At 40.8% G+C, this 17,482-nt stretch overlaps 1 protein-coding gene across 5 annotated transcripts in view; it reads right to left on the reverse strand.

Annotated features, from left to right (window-relative positions):
* Chek2 (checkpoint kinase 2) overlaps positions 1–17,482 on the reverse strand; it is a 46,402-nt gene that overhangs the window by 21,066 nt on the left and 7,854 nt on the right. For 2 of the 5 annotated variants that reach the window (XM_075983805.1, XM_075983813.1), the window contains exons 5-7: positions 16,933–17,023; positions 2,517–2,625; positions 21–74 (exon numbers count right to left, since the gene is read on the reverse strand). In XM_075983805.1, coding sequence (XP_075839920.1) covers positions 21–74; positions 2,517–2,625; positions 16,933–17,023 — 254 coding nt within the window. Of the gene's footprint in view, positions 1–20; positions 75–2,516; positions 2,626–14,857; positions 14,911–16,932; positions 17,024–17,482 lie in introns of those variants that run through there. The other 3 variants (XM_075983825.1, XM_075983832.1, XM_075983819.1) reach the window with 2 other exon arrangements.

Below are 17,482 nucleotides of genomic sequence, written 5' to 3' on the forward strand. Positions count from 1 at the left end.
TAAGTGATAGTAATACTTACATGATTTAGTTTTTTCAAAATTTCTATTTCAGTTTCAACACTGGGAGCCATGTCCTTAAAAAGGATAACATTACAGTTCATTAGTAATAATAATCGCAATGGTTAACATCACAGTTCATTAATAATAATAATTGCAATGGTTAGTATTCATCTTAAGTAAAGACTGCCTGAGTTACAAAATAGCCTCTGTTCATACAGATGACACAAAATTACATATTTATGTAAAATGGACTTTGTCCAAAAAGCCCAGATTAAAGATATTTAAATACATATTTTCTCTATTTTTTATTTTTATGCACATTGGTGTTTTGCCTGCATGTACATCTGTGTGAGAGGAAGAGACCTGGTCAGTCTTTATTAACTTAGACCATGAAACCCAGTATGAACAAGTTGGAGTTGAAAATTTGAATATCTGTGTGCGGGTGCTGACCCCCTGGAACTGGGAGTATAGATAGCTGTGAGTGTTGAAAATTGAACCCAGGTTCTCTGGAAGAACAGCCAGTACTCTTAACCACTGAGCTATCTCTCCAGCCCCCCAGATTTAAAATTTTTAAATCCAGCCTTTTCCTCTCAGCTCCCACACTCATTATTACATTGCAGGGCTGGGGTGGGAGGTTCCCACAGAGCACAATGAATGGAAGAGAACAATTGAAGTAAAGATTGGTTCTAAGTTTTTATCAATCTAGTAGATATGCTTTTCCCCCTAAACAGGAGGCAAATCCAGAATCATGTCTATAACAAAGTGAACACAGACCAGAAATTCCTATTGCCATGTAAGAATAGAATTATCTAGGAAAAACAATGTGAAGAATGTTAAAGCCAGAAACAGCTGGCTGGAAAGGAAGAGTGATTGGGTCCCACCTTTTATATTACTGTGTCGCATCATGTGTAAAAAAACAACACGTTTGGCTCACTCATTCAGTAAATGTGGGCAGAAAAGTGATAAACAGCTGTCACATAAAAATAATTTACATTCTAAAATCTGCAGCGGAGAATTGGAAATGCTATCTCAGTGGTACGGTACCTGTCTGGCATTCATAAATCTCTGACTCTGATAAAAATGTTTCTAAGCCGGGCAGTGGTGGCACACACCTTTGATCCCAGCACTCAGGAGGCTGAGTGTGAGGCCAGCCTGGGCTACAGAGCAAGTCTCAGGAAAGACAGGACTACAAAGAGAAACCCTGTCTTGAAAATAACTTTTTTTAAAATGTGTTTCTGTAACAAACTCAGTCATTGCCATTTGCCAAAGAGCAAAGAATTAGGAATTACCTCAACAGAATTCTCAAGAATTCTCAAGCAGAGAATTCTTTTTTTTTTTTTTTTTTTTTTTTTGGTTTTTCCAGACAGGGTTTCTCTGTGGCTTTGGAGCCTGTCCTGGAACTAGCTCTGTAGACCAGGCTGGTCTCGAACTCACAGAGATCCGCCTACCTCTGCCTCCCGAGTGCTGGGATTAAAGGCGTGCGCCACCATCGCCCAGCAAATTCTTTTCTTTTTACAGGTATATTTATTTATTGTGTATGCAGTGTTCTGCCTGCATGTATGCCTGCAGGCCGGAAGAGGGCATCAGATCTTATTACAGATGGCTAAGCCACCATGTGGTTACTAGGAATTGAACTCAGGACCTCCAGAAGAGCAGTTAGTGGTCTTAACCACTGAGCCATCTTCTCCAGCCCCAAGCAGCGAATTCTTATGTGCATAAATTATGAGGCAGTTGGAAGCACGGCTCCTCAGTGACATCTGTTTACACCTGTCTGATAACATCCAGAACATGTGTATAGTGTTCAGCTCCCACTCAGAACTGAATCACATCAGGCAGAGGCTAGCTGACTCTTTGGAAACACCTGAAGCCTTTCATAGCAAATGGGACCAGCAGGGCTGAGGGAAACAGTCGGTTGCTCTCCTTTGTTGTCATCAAATAGTAAAAATTATTTAAAGGTTAATTAATAAGAGCACTAATAAGCTCCCTCTGTCAAGATGGGAGTATATGCCTAGCACTCCAGAGGAGGCATTGGCATAGGCCAGACTCACTCCATAAGTTCAAGGCCAGCTGGGGTTGTGAGACAGCCCTATCTCAAAAAAAAAAAAAGTTTTTTTGGTTTTTTTGGAATAAAAAGTAATCACCACATAACTTGTAGAGTGAGGCAAAATAATACATTACAGCTAATAAGGAGTTGCCATTTTAACAAATACTTTCAAAATCAGTGCTGAGAGTAAAGTACAGCCAGGAGGTGGCACACACCATTGATCACAACACTCAGGAAACAGAGGAGGGTGGCTCTCTGGGAGTTTGAGGCAAGCCTGGTCTACAAAGCGAGTTCCAGGATAGCCAGGGCCACACAGAAAAACCCTGTCTTGAAAAACCAAGGAGAAAAAAAAGTACTACATCTCAGCTATCCAGTCTTCCTGAAGTTGAGTCATGCTCCAGGGTTCCTCGAGGAAGTTAAGAAGCAATGCGAAGACCAGGCAGCTATAAACACAGGTAACATGGGTACTCACTGCTTCTCTCGACGAGCCGAGAGCAAACTTCCGTTTGCTGATGATCTTTATGGCTACTTTCCTGCACGTTCTCCGCTCAAAAGCCATTTTTACCTCCCCACAAGCACCACTAATGGGAAAAACACAGACAGTGGTTTTCAGGATGAATTTCATCATGAAACCCACCAGGCATCTACCTTGACTAGAATAAATTAAAGATGGAACTGACAAGGCTGCTCAGGTGGACAATCTGAGTATCCAGAACCCATGTAAACCAGGCATCATAGCATACATCTGTGACACAGGAAAATTGGAGGCAGAAACAAGAGAACTCCCCAAAAGCTTGTAGGCCAGCCTGCCCAGCATATAGAGCAGCAAACAGAGACCCAGCCTCAAGGTAAAAGATCGAGGACCAACACCCATTGTGTCTTCTGTTGCACATGAACTTCCAGTCTTTTTTTTTTTTTAAATATTTATTTATTATGCATACAATACTCTGTCTGTGTGTATGTCTGCTGGCCAGAAGAGGGCACCAGACCTCACCACAGATGGTTGTGAGCCACCATGTGGTTGCTGGGAATTGAACTCAGGACCTTTAGAAGAGCAGGCAATGCTCTTAACCACTGAGCCATCTCTCCAACCCAACTTCCAGTCTTTTGTGTGTGTGCGCGCACACACACACACACACACAAAACTAAATATTGTCCAAGCAACATTTCTTCACTGTCCATGTGTTCAAATGACACACTGAAACTTCGCCAGAGTAAACTGGCAAGGGCACAGGTAGATGTGATGCCCCCAACACTAAGCTTGGAGTGATTTCAATCTAATCATAGCCCTTAATTGTGAAATTCATGGAAAGACACTAAGAAAAAAGAGAATTTACTTTCTCTAGAGTCCTCAGAAATATCAATAAAAGAGTCTTCATGATCAAAAATGAGTACCCATGCCAAGAGGGTTACACAACCATAATTCAAGAGCTAAGAGAACAGAAAGAAGGACAGCAGCCAACAAAGACCAACGTGGGTATACAGAGTTCTAGGTTGTCAACGTGGGTATACAGAGTTCTAGGTTGTCAACGTGGGTATACAGAGTTCTAGGTTGTCAATGTGGGTATAGAGTTCTAGGTTGTCAACGTGGGCATACAGAGTTCTAGGTTGTCAACGTGGGTATATAGAGTTCTAGGTTGTCACCGTGGGTATAGAGTTCTAGGTTGTCAACGTGGGTATACAGAGTTCTAGGTTGTCAACGTGGGTATAGAGTTCTAGGTTGTCAACGTGGGCATACAGAGTTCTAGGTTGTCAACGTGGGTATATAGAGTTCTAGGTTGTCAACGTGGGTATATGGAGTTCTAGGTTGTCAACGTGGGTATATAGAGTTCTAGGTTGTCAAGGTCAGCCATGCCATCTAGGGCATTCATGCCCAAATTGATATACGGGAAGATTCAAAACAATTACCAACAACTTGCACGTACAATTTAAAGCATAAATTGCACCCTACACTAAATCCTGAAGTGCTGCACGATTACTCTGCATGCAGCAGCACCCTCAAAGATTTCAGACTCACTGGATACCACCAAGGCCACACAGAACAGTATGCAGCAAACAATTACCCCAGTAAATGAAATTCATCCTAGTGCTGATTACTAAAGTACAGGCCTGTATAGTACCTGTCTATAGTGGGCTATGACAACAACCAGGTTTTGAGAGTATTGGAAAGGTTTCACATCCTTCTTATTATATTGTGTATAGACAACATAAAATGTACCATTATAATCATTTTCAAGAATAGAATTCAATCACATTAAGTACATTCACAAATGCCCTCCAACTGGTACCATCTAGTTCCAATTAAGTAAACACCATTATTCCTTATTCCTAGCAACCACTTTCTAAAAATTACCTGGCATTTCATATTAATGAATTCCTATTTCTTTCATTTAGCTTAAAGTTATCAAAGTCCATCCACATACTAGCAGCTATCAGTACATAAATATCTGACACTGGATCCTACTATGCTAGTTTTGTCTTAACCTTTATTTTTAAAAAAAAAATATTTATTTATTTATTTATTATGTGTACAATAGTCTGTCTGTGTGTATGCCTGCAGGCCAGAAGAGGGCACCAGACCCCATTACAGATGGTTGTGAGCCACCATGTGGTTGCTGGGAATTGAACTCAGGACCTTTGGAAGAGTAAGCAAATGCTCTTAACCTCTGAGCCACCTCTCCAGCCCCCCCCTTTTAAAATATTTATTTATTTATTATGTATGCAATGTTCCGTCTGTGTGTATGCCTGCAGGCCAGAAGAGGGCACCAGACTCCATTACAGATGGTTGTGAGCCACCATGTGGTTGCTGGGAATTGAACTCAGGACCTTTGGAAGAGCAGGCAATGCTCTTAACCGCTGAGCCATCTCTCCAGCCCCCTTCTTTTTTTTTTTTCTTTTTTTTCTTTTTTGGGTTTTCGAGACAGAGTATCTCTGTAGTTTTGGAGCTTGCCCTGGAACTAGCTCTTGTAGACCAGGCTGGCCTCAAACTCTCAGAGATCCGCCTGCCTCTGCCTCCCGAGTGCTGTGATTACAGGTGTGCGCCAACACTGCCCGGCTGTCTTAACCTTTCTAGAAGCTGGAAGATCCAATCATAGCACCTAACTCCCTATTTATTTCCTTTTATCCCCCTTCGAGACAAAGGTCTTAGGAAGCTCAGATGTCCTCAAATGACTATTATGCCAAGGATAACTTTGAACTCCCAATTCTCCTGCTATAATGTCTTCAAGTTGTTGAATTCCAAGTATGTCCCACTCTGTCTTCTTCTGTTAGGGATTGAACTAAATACTTTACATTAAATTGCAGGTCTACCTTAAGCAAGCAGAAGTGTTTGTCCCAAAAACCAGTTTTTTGTCTGTTTGGTTTTTGTCAACCTGACTCAATCGAGGAGCATCTGCTAAGAAGGAATCTCAATTGAAAAAAATGCTCCATTAGACCGTCCTGTAGCTAAGTCTGTGGGACGTTTATTGACTAATGTGTAAAGGCCCAGCATACTGTGTGTAGTACTGGTACTATTTCTGGACAGGCAGATCTAGGATGAATAAGAAAGCAAAATGATCAAGCCATGGAAACTGAGTCAGTGAGCAGTGTTTCTCTGTGGTTTCCGCTTTAGCTCCTGCCTCTAGGACCTGCCCTGCTTGTCCTGTCTTGGCTTCCCTCAAGATTGGACTGTGGGGCTGAAGAGATGGCTCAGTGGTTAAGAGCACTGCCTGCTCTTCCAAAGGTCCTGAGTTCAATTCCCAGCAACCACATGGTGGCTCACAACCATCTGTAATGAGGTCTGGTGCCCTCTTCTGGCCTGCAGGCATATACACAGACAGAACATTGTACAAATAATACATAAATATTTAAAAAATAAATAAATAAAAGATTGGACTGTGATCAGAACATGTGAGCCAAACAACCTCTCCAAGTTGCTCTTGGTCACAGTGATTATCACAGCAACTAAAGCAAAGGAGGAGAGAAACTGGTACCAGGACTGGGGTATTGCTGTGATGGATGTAACCATGTTGCTTGGTGGAAGATTTATAGGATTAGCTCTGGGCTGGTAAAGCTGTTGAGTGCTCAGAGATAAGTGGGTTGTTTTGTAGAGCACTGGAAGCTAAGCTGAGAGAAATGTAAATAACAAATAACAGGCCTGGTCCATTAAGTTTCAGAGGGAAATTTTAGAGTCCCTTAAAGCTCCCTATCAGAGCCATTTGTGTGACAGTTTCAATAAAGATTCTGTGAAAGCAAGGCTGGGTGTAGAGGCGTGTGTCTTTAATCCAGCACTCAAGAAGCAGAGGCAGGTGCATCTGTGAGTTCAAGGCCAGTCTGGTCTACAAAGGGAGTTCCAGGACAGTCAGGGATATACAGAGAAACTGTCTGTTGGGGGGAGGGGTTAATCTGTGAAATAAAATCTTTAGATAATCACTGCTAGTTAGCTGGGGCTTAAAATCAGCAGTGACTAGTCAGATGGTGGTGGCACACACCTTTAATCCCAGCACTCAGGAGGCAGAGGCAAGTGGATATCTCTGTCAATTCGAGGCCAGCCTAGTCTACAAAGTGAGTTCCAAGACATTCTCCAAAGCTACACAGAGAAACCCTGTCTCAAAAAACTTTAAAAAAAAAAATCAGCTATGATTAATGAGAGACCAACATCATCGAAAGGAAATCTTCTAGGTCAGCACACAGAATCTGTGGTCCAGAGAGGGTCCAAAGCTGCATCTGAAGCTGAAAGTCAAACTTCATAAGAGTTTCCCATAAACCGGGCAGTGGTGGCGCACGCCTTTAATCCCAGCACTTGGGAGGCAGAGACAGGCGGATCTCTGTGAGTTCGAGACCAGCCTGGTCTACAAGAGCTAGTCCCAGGACAGGCTCCAAAACCACAGAGAAACCCTGTCTCGAAAAACCAAAAAAAAAAAAAAAAGAGTTTCCCATAAACCATTCTGAAGGCATGAGGACTTACAGAAAGCAGCTGAGGCTTGGCACTGTGTGGCAGGCTTGAAGTATCCCTGAAGACAGTCTAGGAGGTCTCCGACAAAGATACAGGCTCAGTTGCAATTGGAGACCGCAGCATAATGGAGATGCCCAGACTGTGGGATGACCACTGAGGACAGCAGCAGGTGTGGAGCCAGCCTGAGACTACAAGGCAAGCTATATGGCACGGTGGGAGAAGTGGAGCTGCTCAAAACTTCTGTAGATCAAAAAGTCCTAAGTCCCAGACCTTGAACACTGAGTTACTTAAGCTGCTGGAATTTGATTTTGTTTTGATCTGATTGTAACCCTGGTTCCTTCTAAAATAATAACAGTTATTTTTATTCTAGTTGTTTTACAGTTAAGAGACTTTGGATATTTTTAATTTGGGAATATTCAAATTGCTGAGGGTTTTTTTTTTATGTGTATGGGTACTTTTCCTACATATAAGCCTGTGCAACACTTGCGTGCAGCAAACTAAAGATTAGATGTCAGATCCCCTGGAATTAGTTATAGGAAGCTATGAGACATTATGTAGGTACTGGAAATCACACAAATCCTCTTGAAGAGCAACCAGCGTTCTTAGTTACTAAGTTTGTGCTCCAGTTCCAAATTGTTGAGCTTTTTTTTAAATTTATTTTTACTTTATATGCATCAGCATTTGGCCTGTATGAGGGTGTCAGATCTTGAAGTTACAGTTGTTAGCTACCATGTGGGTGCTGGGAAATCAACCTGGGTCCTCTGGAAGGAGCAGTCAGTGCTCTTAACTGCTGAGCCATCTCTCCTGCCCCTTGTTGAACTTTTTAAAAGACCCAGACTTCAAAAAATTAGACCGTGCTTCACACCTTGACATTAATTTTTGTTCGTTTTGCTTTGTTTTTTGAGACATAGTCTCTCTACATAGTCCTGGATATCCTGGAACTCACTATGTAGACCAGGTTGATCTCAAATCCACAAAGATACACTTGCCTCTATCTCTCAAGTACTAAATTTAAAGGCTTGAGTCACCACCCACCAGGCCATGAATGAATATTAATATGACAACTTGAGGGGCAAAAAAAAGTTATGGCTCAAGGATGATATGTTTGTATGTTAAGTTGACAAGGAATCAATTGTACTGGGTTTTGTTTTGGGTTTTTGTTGTTGGTCAACTTGATACAAACTAGGATCATCTGGGAAAAAGGAACCTCAATAGGAATAAAAAGATCTCCATCACACTGGCTTACACGCAAGTCTGTGGGCATATTCTTGATTGATAACTGATGCTAAACCCACTGTTCACAGTCTTACACCTGGTGCTGTGGCCCTGTAGTATAAAAGAAAGCAGGCTGAATAAGCCTTTGGGAGTAGGCAGTGATCAGCGCTCCTCCATGGTCTTTGCTTCAGTTACTGTCTCTACTAGAGTTTCTGCCTTGGTGTTCTCAATGATGGGACTGTGAGCAGTGCCTAAAGTCAAATGAACCCTTTCCTCTCCAAGCTGTTTTTGGTTATGATGCTTATCACAGCAACAGAAAGAAAATTAGGACCCCAAACAAGCTTTATGACCTGAATCACTCTCTGGAATCTATGGTAGAAGGAGAAAACTGAGCTACACATGCACACCATGGTACACACATCACATGCACATCACAATTATACACACTCTTCACACACATCACATCACACGCTCCACTCGTCACTTTAAACACTCACACCTACCCATACTCACACACACATTTGTCATACTCATCACAAATCATATATTCACACATACATTATAACACTCATACCTAGATAAACACATATACACACAAGTAATTAAATAATTTTTAATTGACAATGAATACTCTGGAAATGGTAGCTCATGCCTGTAACCCTCAGGAGCTAAGACAGGAGAACTGCCCATGAGTTTGAGGTCTACAAGGGCTACACTGTCTTAAAAAAAAAAAAAAGACAGAAACTTAATTTAATTAGTTAATAAACCAAAGCCAAGCCAACCGAGTGACTGCCAGGAGAGTCAGAGCCAAGCGACAACCAGGAACAATGACAGCAGTGGCTTCCAGAAGCTATCACATGAGGTTTCTCTGGGAAAGAGTACCTGTGTCCCAGCCAGCATCCACTGCCATTCTCTGTAAGAGATAACACACTGGTATAGCAACCACCGGAACCATGGCCCGCCATCATCTGGAGGAAAGAACACCAGAGCTCTGGCCCCACCAGACCTCTACGAGTGGCCATCACCAGAGGCTCTGCTGTGCCTAAGGAACATTCAATGAAGCAAAAAATGGTAGAAGACAAGCCCCCTGAAGCACAGGCTCCACCTGTTCCAATTAGAAGAAGAGATGGGCAGACAGCACGGTAAGAATACACTCAATATCATAAAGAGCAAAGCAACATGGCACCACCAGAAACTACTGCTTCTACAACAGCCAGACCTGAAAATTCCAATGCAGATGAAGCAGAAGAAAATGAACTTAAAAATAACCTTATGAAAATGAAAAAGAAAAAGTAACATATAAAAGCAGACCTATCAGAATTACACCTGACTTCTCAATAAAAACAATGAAAGCCAAAAGATCCTGGACAGGCGTTATGCAGACACTAAGAGATAACAGCCCAGACTACTGTACCCAACAAAGCTTTTAATCACCATAGATGGAGAAAACAAGATATTCCATGACAGAACCAAATTTAAACAATACCTATCCACAAATCCAGCCCTACAGAAAGTAACAGAAGGAAAACTCCAACCCAAGGAAGTCATATACAATACAAAAACACAGACAATAAATGATCTCACAGCAGCAAATCCGAAAGAAGGGAAGCATGCACATAGTTCCACCACTAACAACTAAAACAACAACAAAATAACAGAAACTGGCAATCACTGATCATTAATATCCCTTAATATCAATGTACTCAACTGGCCTCTAAAAGACACAGGCTAACAGACTGGATATGATGACAGAATTCATCCCTCTGCTTCATAAAAGAAACACACCTCAACCACAAAGGCAGACATTACCTGAGAGTAAAGGGTTGGGAAAATTTTTCCAATCAAATGGACCTAAGAAACAAGCTGGTGTAGCTATCCTAATATCTAACAAAATACACTTCAAGCTAAAATCAATCACAGGAAAAATCCATCAAGAGGATATTTCAATTCTGAACATCAATACCCCAAAATACAAGAGCACCCACATATGCAAAAGAAACATTACTAAAGCTTAAATCACACATTATACCCCACACACTAATAATAATGGGAAACTTCAACACCCCACTATCACCACTGGACAGGTCTACCAGCCAGAAACTTAACAGAGAAAGACAGAAACTAACAGATGTTATGATTCTAATGGACCTAACAGACATCTATAGAACATGTCCCCCAAACACAAAAGAATATACCTTCTTCTCAGCACATAGAACTTTCTCAAAAATTGACCACATACTCGGTAACAAAGCAAACCTCAACAGATACAAAAAAAATTGGAATAACTCCATGTATCTTATCAGATCACCACGGCTTAAAGTTAGAATTCAACAACAATACTAATTTCAGAAAGCCCACAAACACATGGAAATTGAACAACACTCAATTGAATGAGCACTGGGTCAAGGAAGAAATAAAAAAAGAAACTAAAGACTTCCTAAATCTCAATGAAAATGACCACACAACATACCCATTTTATGGAACACAATGAAAGCAGGGCTAAGAGGAAAGTTCACAGCACTAAAGGCCTACATAAAGAAGCTGGAAAAATCCCACACTAGCAAATTAACAGAACTGAAACCTCAGAATAAAAAGAAGCAAATTCACCCAGGAGGAGTAGACAGTGGGAAAAAAATCAAATTGAGTGCTAAAATCAATAAAATAGAAACAAAGAAAACAATACAAAGAATCAATGAGACAAAGAGTTGGTTCTTCAAGAAAATCAACAAGACTGACAAACCTTTATACAAACTAACCAAAAGGCAGAAAGAAAATACAAATTTACAAAATCAGAAATGAAAAGGGGGACATAACAACAGACAATAAGGAAATCCAGAGAATCATCAGGTCCTACTTCAAAAATTTGTACTCCACAAAATAGGAAAATTTAAAGAAAATGAATAATTTTCTGGATAAGTACCAAATACCAAAATTAAATCAAGATAAGATAAACAAATTAAGGAGATCTATAACCCATAAGGAAATAGAAACAGTCATCAAAAGCCTCTCTTCCAAAAAGAGCCCAGGGCCAGATGTTTTCAGTACAGATTTCTACCAGAATTTCACAGAAGAGACAATACTGACACCCCTCAAATTGTTCCACACAACAGAAGCAGAATGAACACTGCCAAACTCTTTTTATGAGGCTGCAGTTACCCTGATACCCAAACCACACAAAGATGCAACTAAGAAAATCTCCCTCATAAACATTACTGTAATTTCTGCCTCCAATGCTAAGGAGATCTAGGTATATGGACTCTGGTCCCTGTCATTTAATAGATTTTGGAAACTATTTGGTCTGTATTCAGATATACTTTATTTATCCTTCTGAGATCTCTGACAGTATTAATGGTGAAGACAGTTATAATGTCAATTTAATAGCAAAAGGTATCCAGATTCTTCCACAAAGCTATAGCCAACTTGTTAGCTAGGACTCAAAGGTGTGAGTCTATACCTCCTGTTTACAGACATCTGTTATCTTCTCTTTTTCTAAATTTTAACTTCTGTTCCTAGATTAAACTTATCTCAGTAGGCTTCCACTTGGATGGCAGATGCATCTAAGCATCAGTTGCTGACTACTACCTGCTCTGAATGCGGTGAACCCTGGACTTCCTGAAAGCTGATGTGGACCAGGCCAACTGATATGACTGCTCCCTGTCCCTTCAACGGAGACTGATGAGTGCCCCATTGCCTAAACATCCCCCCCCCCCCATCTTTGGCTATCCTTTCAATCAACCTGCTTAGGCCTTGATAACAACGTCCCAGTGTCAGCTTGAAGTAGTTGCAGAAAGAAAAACGTCACCCCATGCCCCATGTCCAAAATAGGTTAAAAGACTGAGTGAGACAAGGGGGAACTCCCTGGCATGGGGGACAAGATAACTACCTATAGTGTCCCTTGATATATCAGAAAAATATTTCCAGAGTTGTCAATTAATGGACTTATTAATTTAAATAGTTCCATATCTCCTTAAAACCTGGGGCAAGCAGGACCCAAGATTGGGTCCTGTCATATGTGCTTGTGAAGGGGAAAATGTAGGAGCCAGCCATGATAAGCTACATATGAAAAGATCAACCAAAGGAAGTTCTTTACTTCCAACCATTATCACCTGCCAGTGTAGGACTCAGCCATAGAAAAATTTAATAGAGGCCTGAGTCTCAGTAGTTTACCCTGAAGTAATACCTGTTTGCAGGAAGAACCACAAGCTGAGATTACCCAACCACCACCCAAGAACAGACCATCAAACATTCTAACCGCTGCAGATAGGACCACCTGTCAGCACTCACTCACCAGGACACCCCTAGACAAATGTCAGCCAATCAAGGGTCCTGAACCTCAGAAACCCCTCACCCCCACCTTTACTACTATAAAAACCCAATTCTAACTGAGCTTGAGGCTCTCCGTTTATTCCAATGCGTTGGACATGCGGAGAGACCAAGTTTGCAAACTTGCATAAAATAAAGGCACTTTGCTTTTACATACGGGGGAGAAAAATATTACTGCAAAAATACTCAATAAAGTACTGGCAAACCAAATCCAAGAACACATCATAAACATCATCCACCATGATCAAGTAGGCTTCATCCCAGAAGTAAAGGGATAATTCAACATATGAAAATCCATCAAAGTAATCAACATATAAATAAACTGAAAGAAAAAAACCACATGATCATCTCATTACAACACCCCTTCATGATAAAGGTCTTGGAAAGATCAGGAATACAAGGAACATTCCCAAACATAATAAAGGCAATGTACAGCAAGCCAACAGCCAACATCAAACAAAATGGAAAGAAACTCAAAGCGATTCCAATAAAATCAGGAACAAGACAAAGCTGTCCACTCTATATCTATTCAACATACTACTTGAAGTCCTAGCTAGAACAATAAGACAACAAAAGGAGATCAAAGGGATACAAACTAGAAAGAAATAAGTCAATTTTTTGCTATTTGCAGATGATATAATAGTATATATAAGTGACCCTAAAAATTCTACCAGGGAACTCCTATAGTTGATAATAAACACCTTCAGTAATGTGGCAGGATACAAGATTAACTCAAAAAAAAAAATCAGTAGCTCCCTGTATACAGATGATAAACAGTATAAGAAAAAAAAATCAGAGAAACATCACCTTTTACAAGAGCTACCAACATAAAATATCCTGGGGTAACTCTAACCAAACTAGTGACAGACCTTTAAGAACTTTAAGTTATGACAAGAACTTTAAGTCTTTGAAGAAAAAAATTAAAGAGGATATCAGAAAATAGAAAGATTTCCTATGCTTATGGGTTGGTAGGATTAATACAGTAAAAATGACAATGTTACCAAAACCAATCAATGTTACCAAAGCCATCAAAATCCCAGCACAATTTTTCACAGACCTCGAAAGAACAATACTAAATTTCATATGAAAAAACTGAAAAACCCAGGATAGTTCAAACAACCCTGTACAATAAAGTACCATCCCTGACTGTAGCTTTGTATACAGGTTGGTATTGGCATAAGAATAGACAGGTGAACCAATGAAATTGAATGGAAGACCCTAATATTAACCCACATACCTATGAACAACTTTTTTTTGACAAAGAAGCTAAAACTATAAAATGGAAAAGAAAAGGCATTTTCAACAAATGGTGCTGGTATAACTGGATGTCAACATGTAGAAGAATGCAAATAGAGCCAGGCAGTGGTGGCGAAGAAACTAGACCTCATGCCGGGCGATGGTGGTGCACGCCTTTAATCCCAGCACTCAGGAGGCAGAGGCAGGCGGATCTCTGTGAGTTTGGGACCAGCCTGGTCTACAGAGCTAGTTCCAGGACAGGAACCAAAGCCACAGAGAAACCCTGCCTTGAAAAAAAAAAAAAAAAAACAAAAAACAAAAAAAAAACTAGACTTCAAACTATCAAATAATCCAATTAAAAAATGGGGTACAGACCTACATAGAATTCTCAACAGGAGAATCTCAAATGGCTGAAAAACACTTAAGGAAATGCTAAAGACCATCAGCCATCAGAGAAATGCAAATCAAAACAACCCTGAGATACATCTTACACCTGTCAGAATGACAAAGATCAAAAACACTGATGACAGCTTATGCTGGAGAGGATGTGGAGTAAGGGGAACACTCATCCATTGCTGGTGGGAGTGTAAACTTGTACAGCCGCTGTGGAGATTAGTATGGCTATTTCTCAGAAAATTAGGAATCAATATACATCAAGACACAGCAATACCACTTTTGGGCATATACCCAGAGGAGGCACACTCACACCACGGGGACATATGTTCAATTATGTTCATAGCAGCATTATTTGTAATGCTAGAACCTAGAAACAACTAGATGCCCTTTAACCAAAGAATGGGTAAAGAAAATATGATCCACTTATACAATAGAGTACTACTCAGTTGTAAAAAACAATGGCATCTTGAAATTTGCAGACAAATGGATGGAACTAGAAAAAACCATCCTGAGTGTGATAATCCAGACCCAAACCGGGTGGTGTTGGCGCACGCCTTTAATCCCAGCACTCGGGAGGCAGAGGCAGGCGGATCTCTGTGAGTTCGAGGCCAGCCTGGTCTACAAGAGCTAGTTCCAGGACAGGCTCCGAAGCTACAGAGAAACCCTGTCTCGAAAAACTAAAAAAAAAAACAAATATATTATGTACTCACTCATAAGTGGATTTCAGACAAAGGACAGACATCCTACTGTCTACAATCCCAGAAAAGCTAGAACCCTCTTCCAGAAACAGATGGAAACAGATGTGGAGATCCACAACTAACTACTGGGCCGAGTTCCTAGAGAATGAAGAGAGGAAGGAGTGATAATATAAGCAGAGGGGTCAAGACCATGATGGGAAAAGTCACAGAATCATTTGACCTGAGCAAGTGGGAGCTCACTGACACCAGACTGACAAATGAGGAACCTGTATATGACCGAGCACAAGTGACTGCGGCGTGACCTGGGCAGTGTGTGGAGCCACTGGCAGTGGGACCAGGATCTAACCCTAACGCACGAACTGACTTTGTGTAACCTGTTCTCTATGGAGAGAGACCTTACTCAGCCTAGACACATGGGCCCAGGGGCAGGGGAGAAAAGGGGGGGCTTGGTCCTCCCTCAACGAGGAGATGAGACAGACATAGTTGACTTCCCAGGGGAGGCCTTACCCTCTCTGAGGAACATTTCGGGAGGTGAGGTAGGGGGAAGGTGTGGGGAGCAGGAGGAGAGGGAGGAAGGTTGGGGAACTGGGATTGGCAAGCAAAAATTAATTAATGCAATTTAATTAATTAATTAAAACAATGAACTAAACAACAGAAATACTAATATGTATTCCATTATGAACACAGTAGGGTCTAGCAACAGTGATATTTTGGCAACTGTAAATTGGCATAGAAATGTTGGTGATATCTATAGATGACAGGCACGGATTTTGCCAATATGCACAAAAACATGAATTTATCAACTTTTCAGAAATATATAAAAATGATATAACGTTCTCCAAAAATTAGCCCTTTGATTAATTCTGTTTTTTGGTTGTTGTTTTTTTTTTTGTTTTTTTGTTTTTTTGAGACAGGGTTTCTCAGTGGTTTTGGAGCCTGTCCTGGAAGTAGCTCTTGTAGACCAGGCTGGTCTCGAACTCACAGAGATCCGCCTGCCTCTGCTTCCTGAGTGCTGGGATTAAAGGCGTGTGCCACCACCGCCCGGCCTTGATTAATTCTGGATTCCCTAAGGTGTCCCAAGAACACCAGCTAAAAATCATTGACCCTAAACCTTAAGCAAATAAAATGAGTAAAGTTCTAGTTTAAAAAAAAACATGATCACATGGTAGAAGTAGAGAACTGACCCTTGCATGTTGTCCTCCGGCCTCCATATACTCACTGTGGCATGAATGCACACACATATACACACATGTGAATTATATGGTCCATGAATCACAGGTCATGAAAAGCTTTTTCTCAAAAGTCATCAATAGCTAGGTATGTTGAGGCAGGCTTGGAATCCTGTCTGGGGAGGTTGAGGCAAGAGTATCAAGTTCAAGACTGTCCTTGACTGCATAGTAATTTTGAAGCCAGGGTAAGCTACATGAGAAAAGTAAACGGGCCAGGAATGGTGGTGCCCACCTTTAATCCAACCACTCAGGAGATAGAGGAGAATCTCTGTGAGTTCTAGGCCAGTCAGAGCAACAAAGTGAGACCCTATCTCAAAAATTTCTTAATCAGTTCCAGTAAAATAAAGAGCTGGAAGACAGTTCAGTGTATAAAATGTTTGCTATACAAACACAAGGACCAGAGTTTGGATTCCCAGAACCTACATAAGAAGCTTGTCTCTAATCCCACTGCTCAAGAGGAAAAGACAGAAGCATCCTAGGGGTTTGCTAGTCAGCCACATAAGCTTAGTCAGCGAGCTCCAGGTTCAGTGAGCTACAAAACATAAAGTGGGAAGTCACTGAAGATGTTGACCTCGGGACTACTTATGCAACTATCCTCATACACATGCATATGAACACACACAGTTATCAATGAACATGGCCCTAGTGGCACAAGCTAATCCGAGCACTACAATTTATAAGGAAAAGAAGTTTATTTAAATTGACCATTGTCAAATAAATCAGTAATACATCTACCACAAAGTTCAACAAACAGCTACGTTATAAATAACAGTATTGTAAAATCAGGTACAAAAAAACTAACCAATAAAAAAGAAAAAAGGAGGTTCAGTTTATTATATAAAGAAAAACAAAGTTTACCTTCCAAGAGTTTTTGACATGATGTATTCATCTCTTAATTCCTTAGGATAAACTGACTGATCATCTACAGTCAGATCAAAAAATACAAAAACTACGGGGAAAAAGGACAGAAACGGCCTCGTTAATTCATGGTTAGAAAACTGGTTCTAAAGTTTAATTAAACAGACTATAAAGAATTATATTTATCACGTAATACAAAATAAATTTTTTTTGTTTATTTTTGTTTTTGTTATTCAAGGCAGGGTTTCTCTGTAAAACAGTACGGACTGTCCTGGAACTTGCTCTGTAGACCGGGCTGGCTTTGAACTCACAGAGATCCACCGGCCTCTGCCTCCCAAGTGCTGGGATTAAAGATGTGCGCCACCACTACCTGACCAAAGTGAATTGTTTTTAATCCATGAGTCAGCAAGAGAGCTCAGTAGATAATATAACTTGCTATGCATGCCTAATGACTTGAGTTTGAACCCCAGAACCCACAGTGGAAGAAAACCAACTCCTAACAGTTGTTCTCTGACCCTATATATATAACATCTAAGTCTGCATGTGCACA

The sequence above is a fragment of the Microtus pennsylvanicus genome, chromosome 1 (assembly GCF_037038515.1).
Source record: "Microtus pennsylvanicus isolate mMicPen1 chromosome 1, mMicPen1.hap1, whole genome shotgun sequence".
Lineage (NCBI taxonomy): Eukaryota > Metazoa > Chordata > Mammalia > Rodentia > Cricetidae > Microtus > Microtus pennsylvanicus.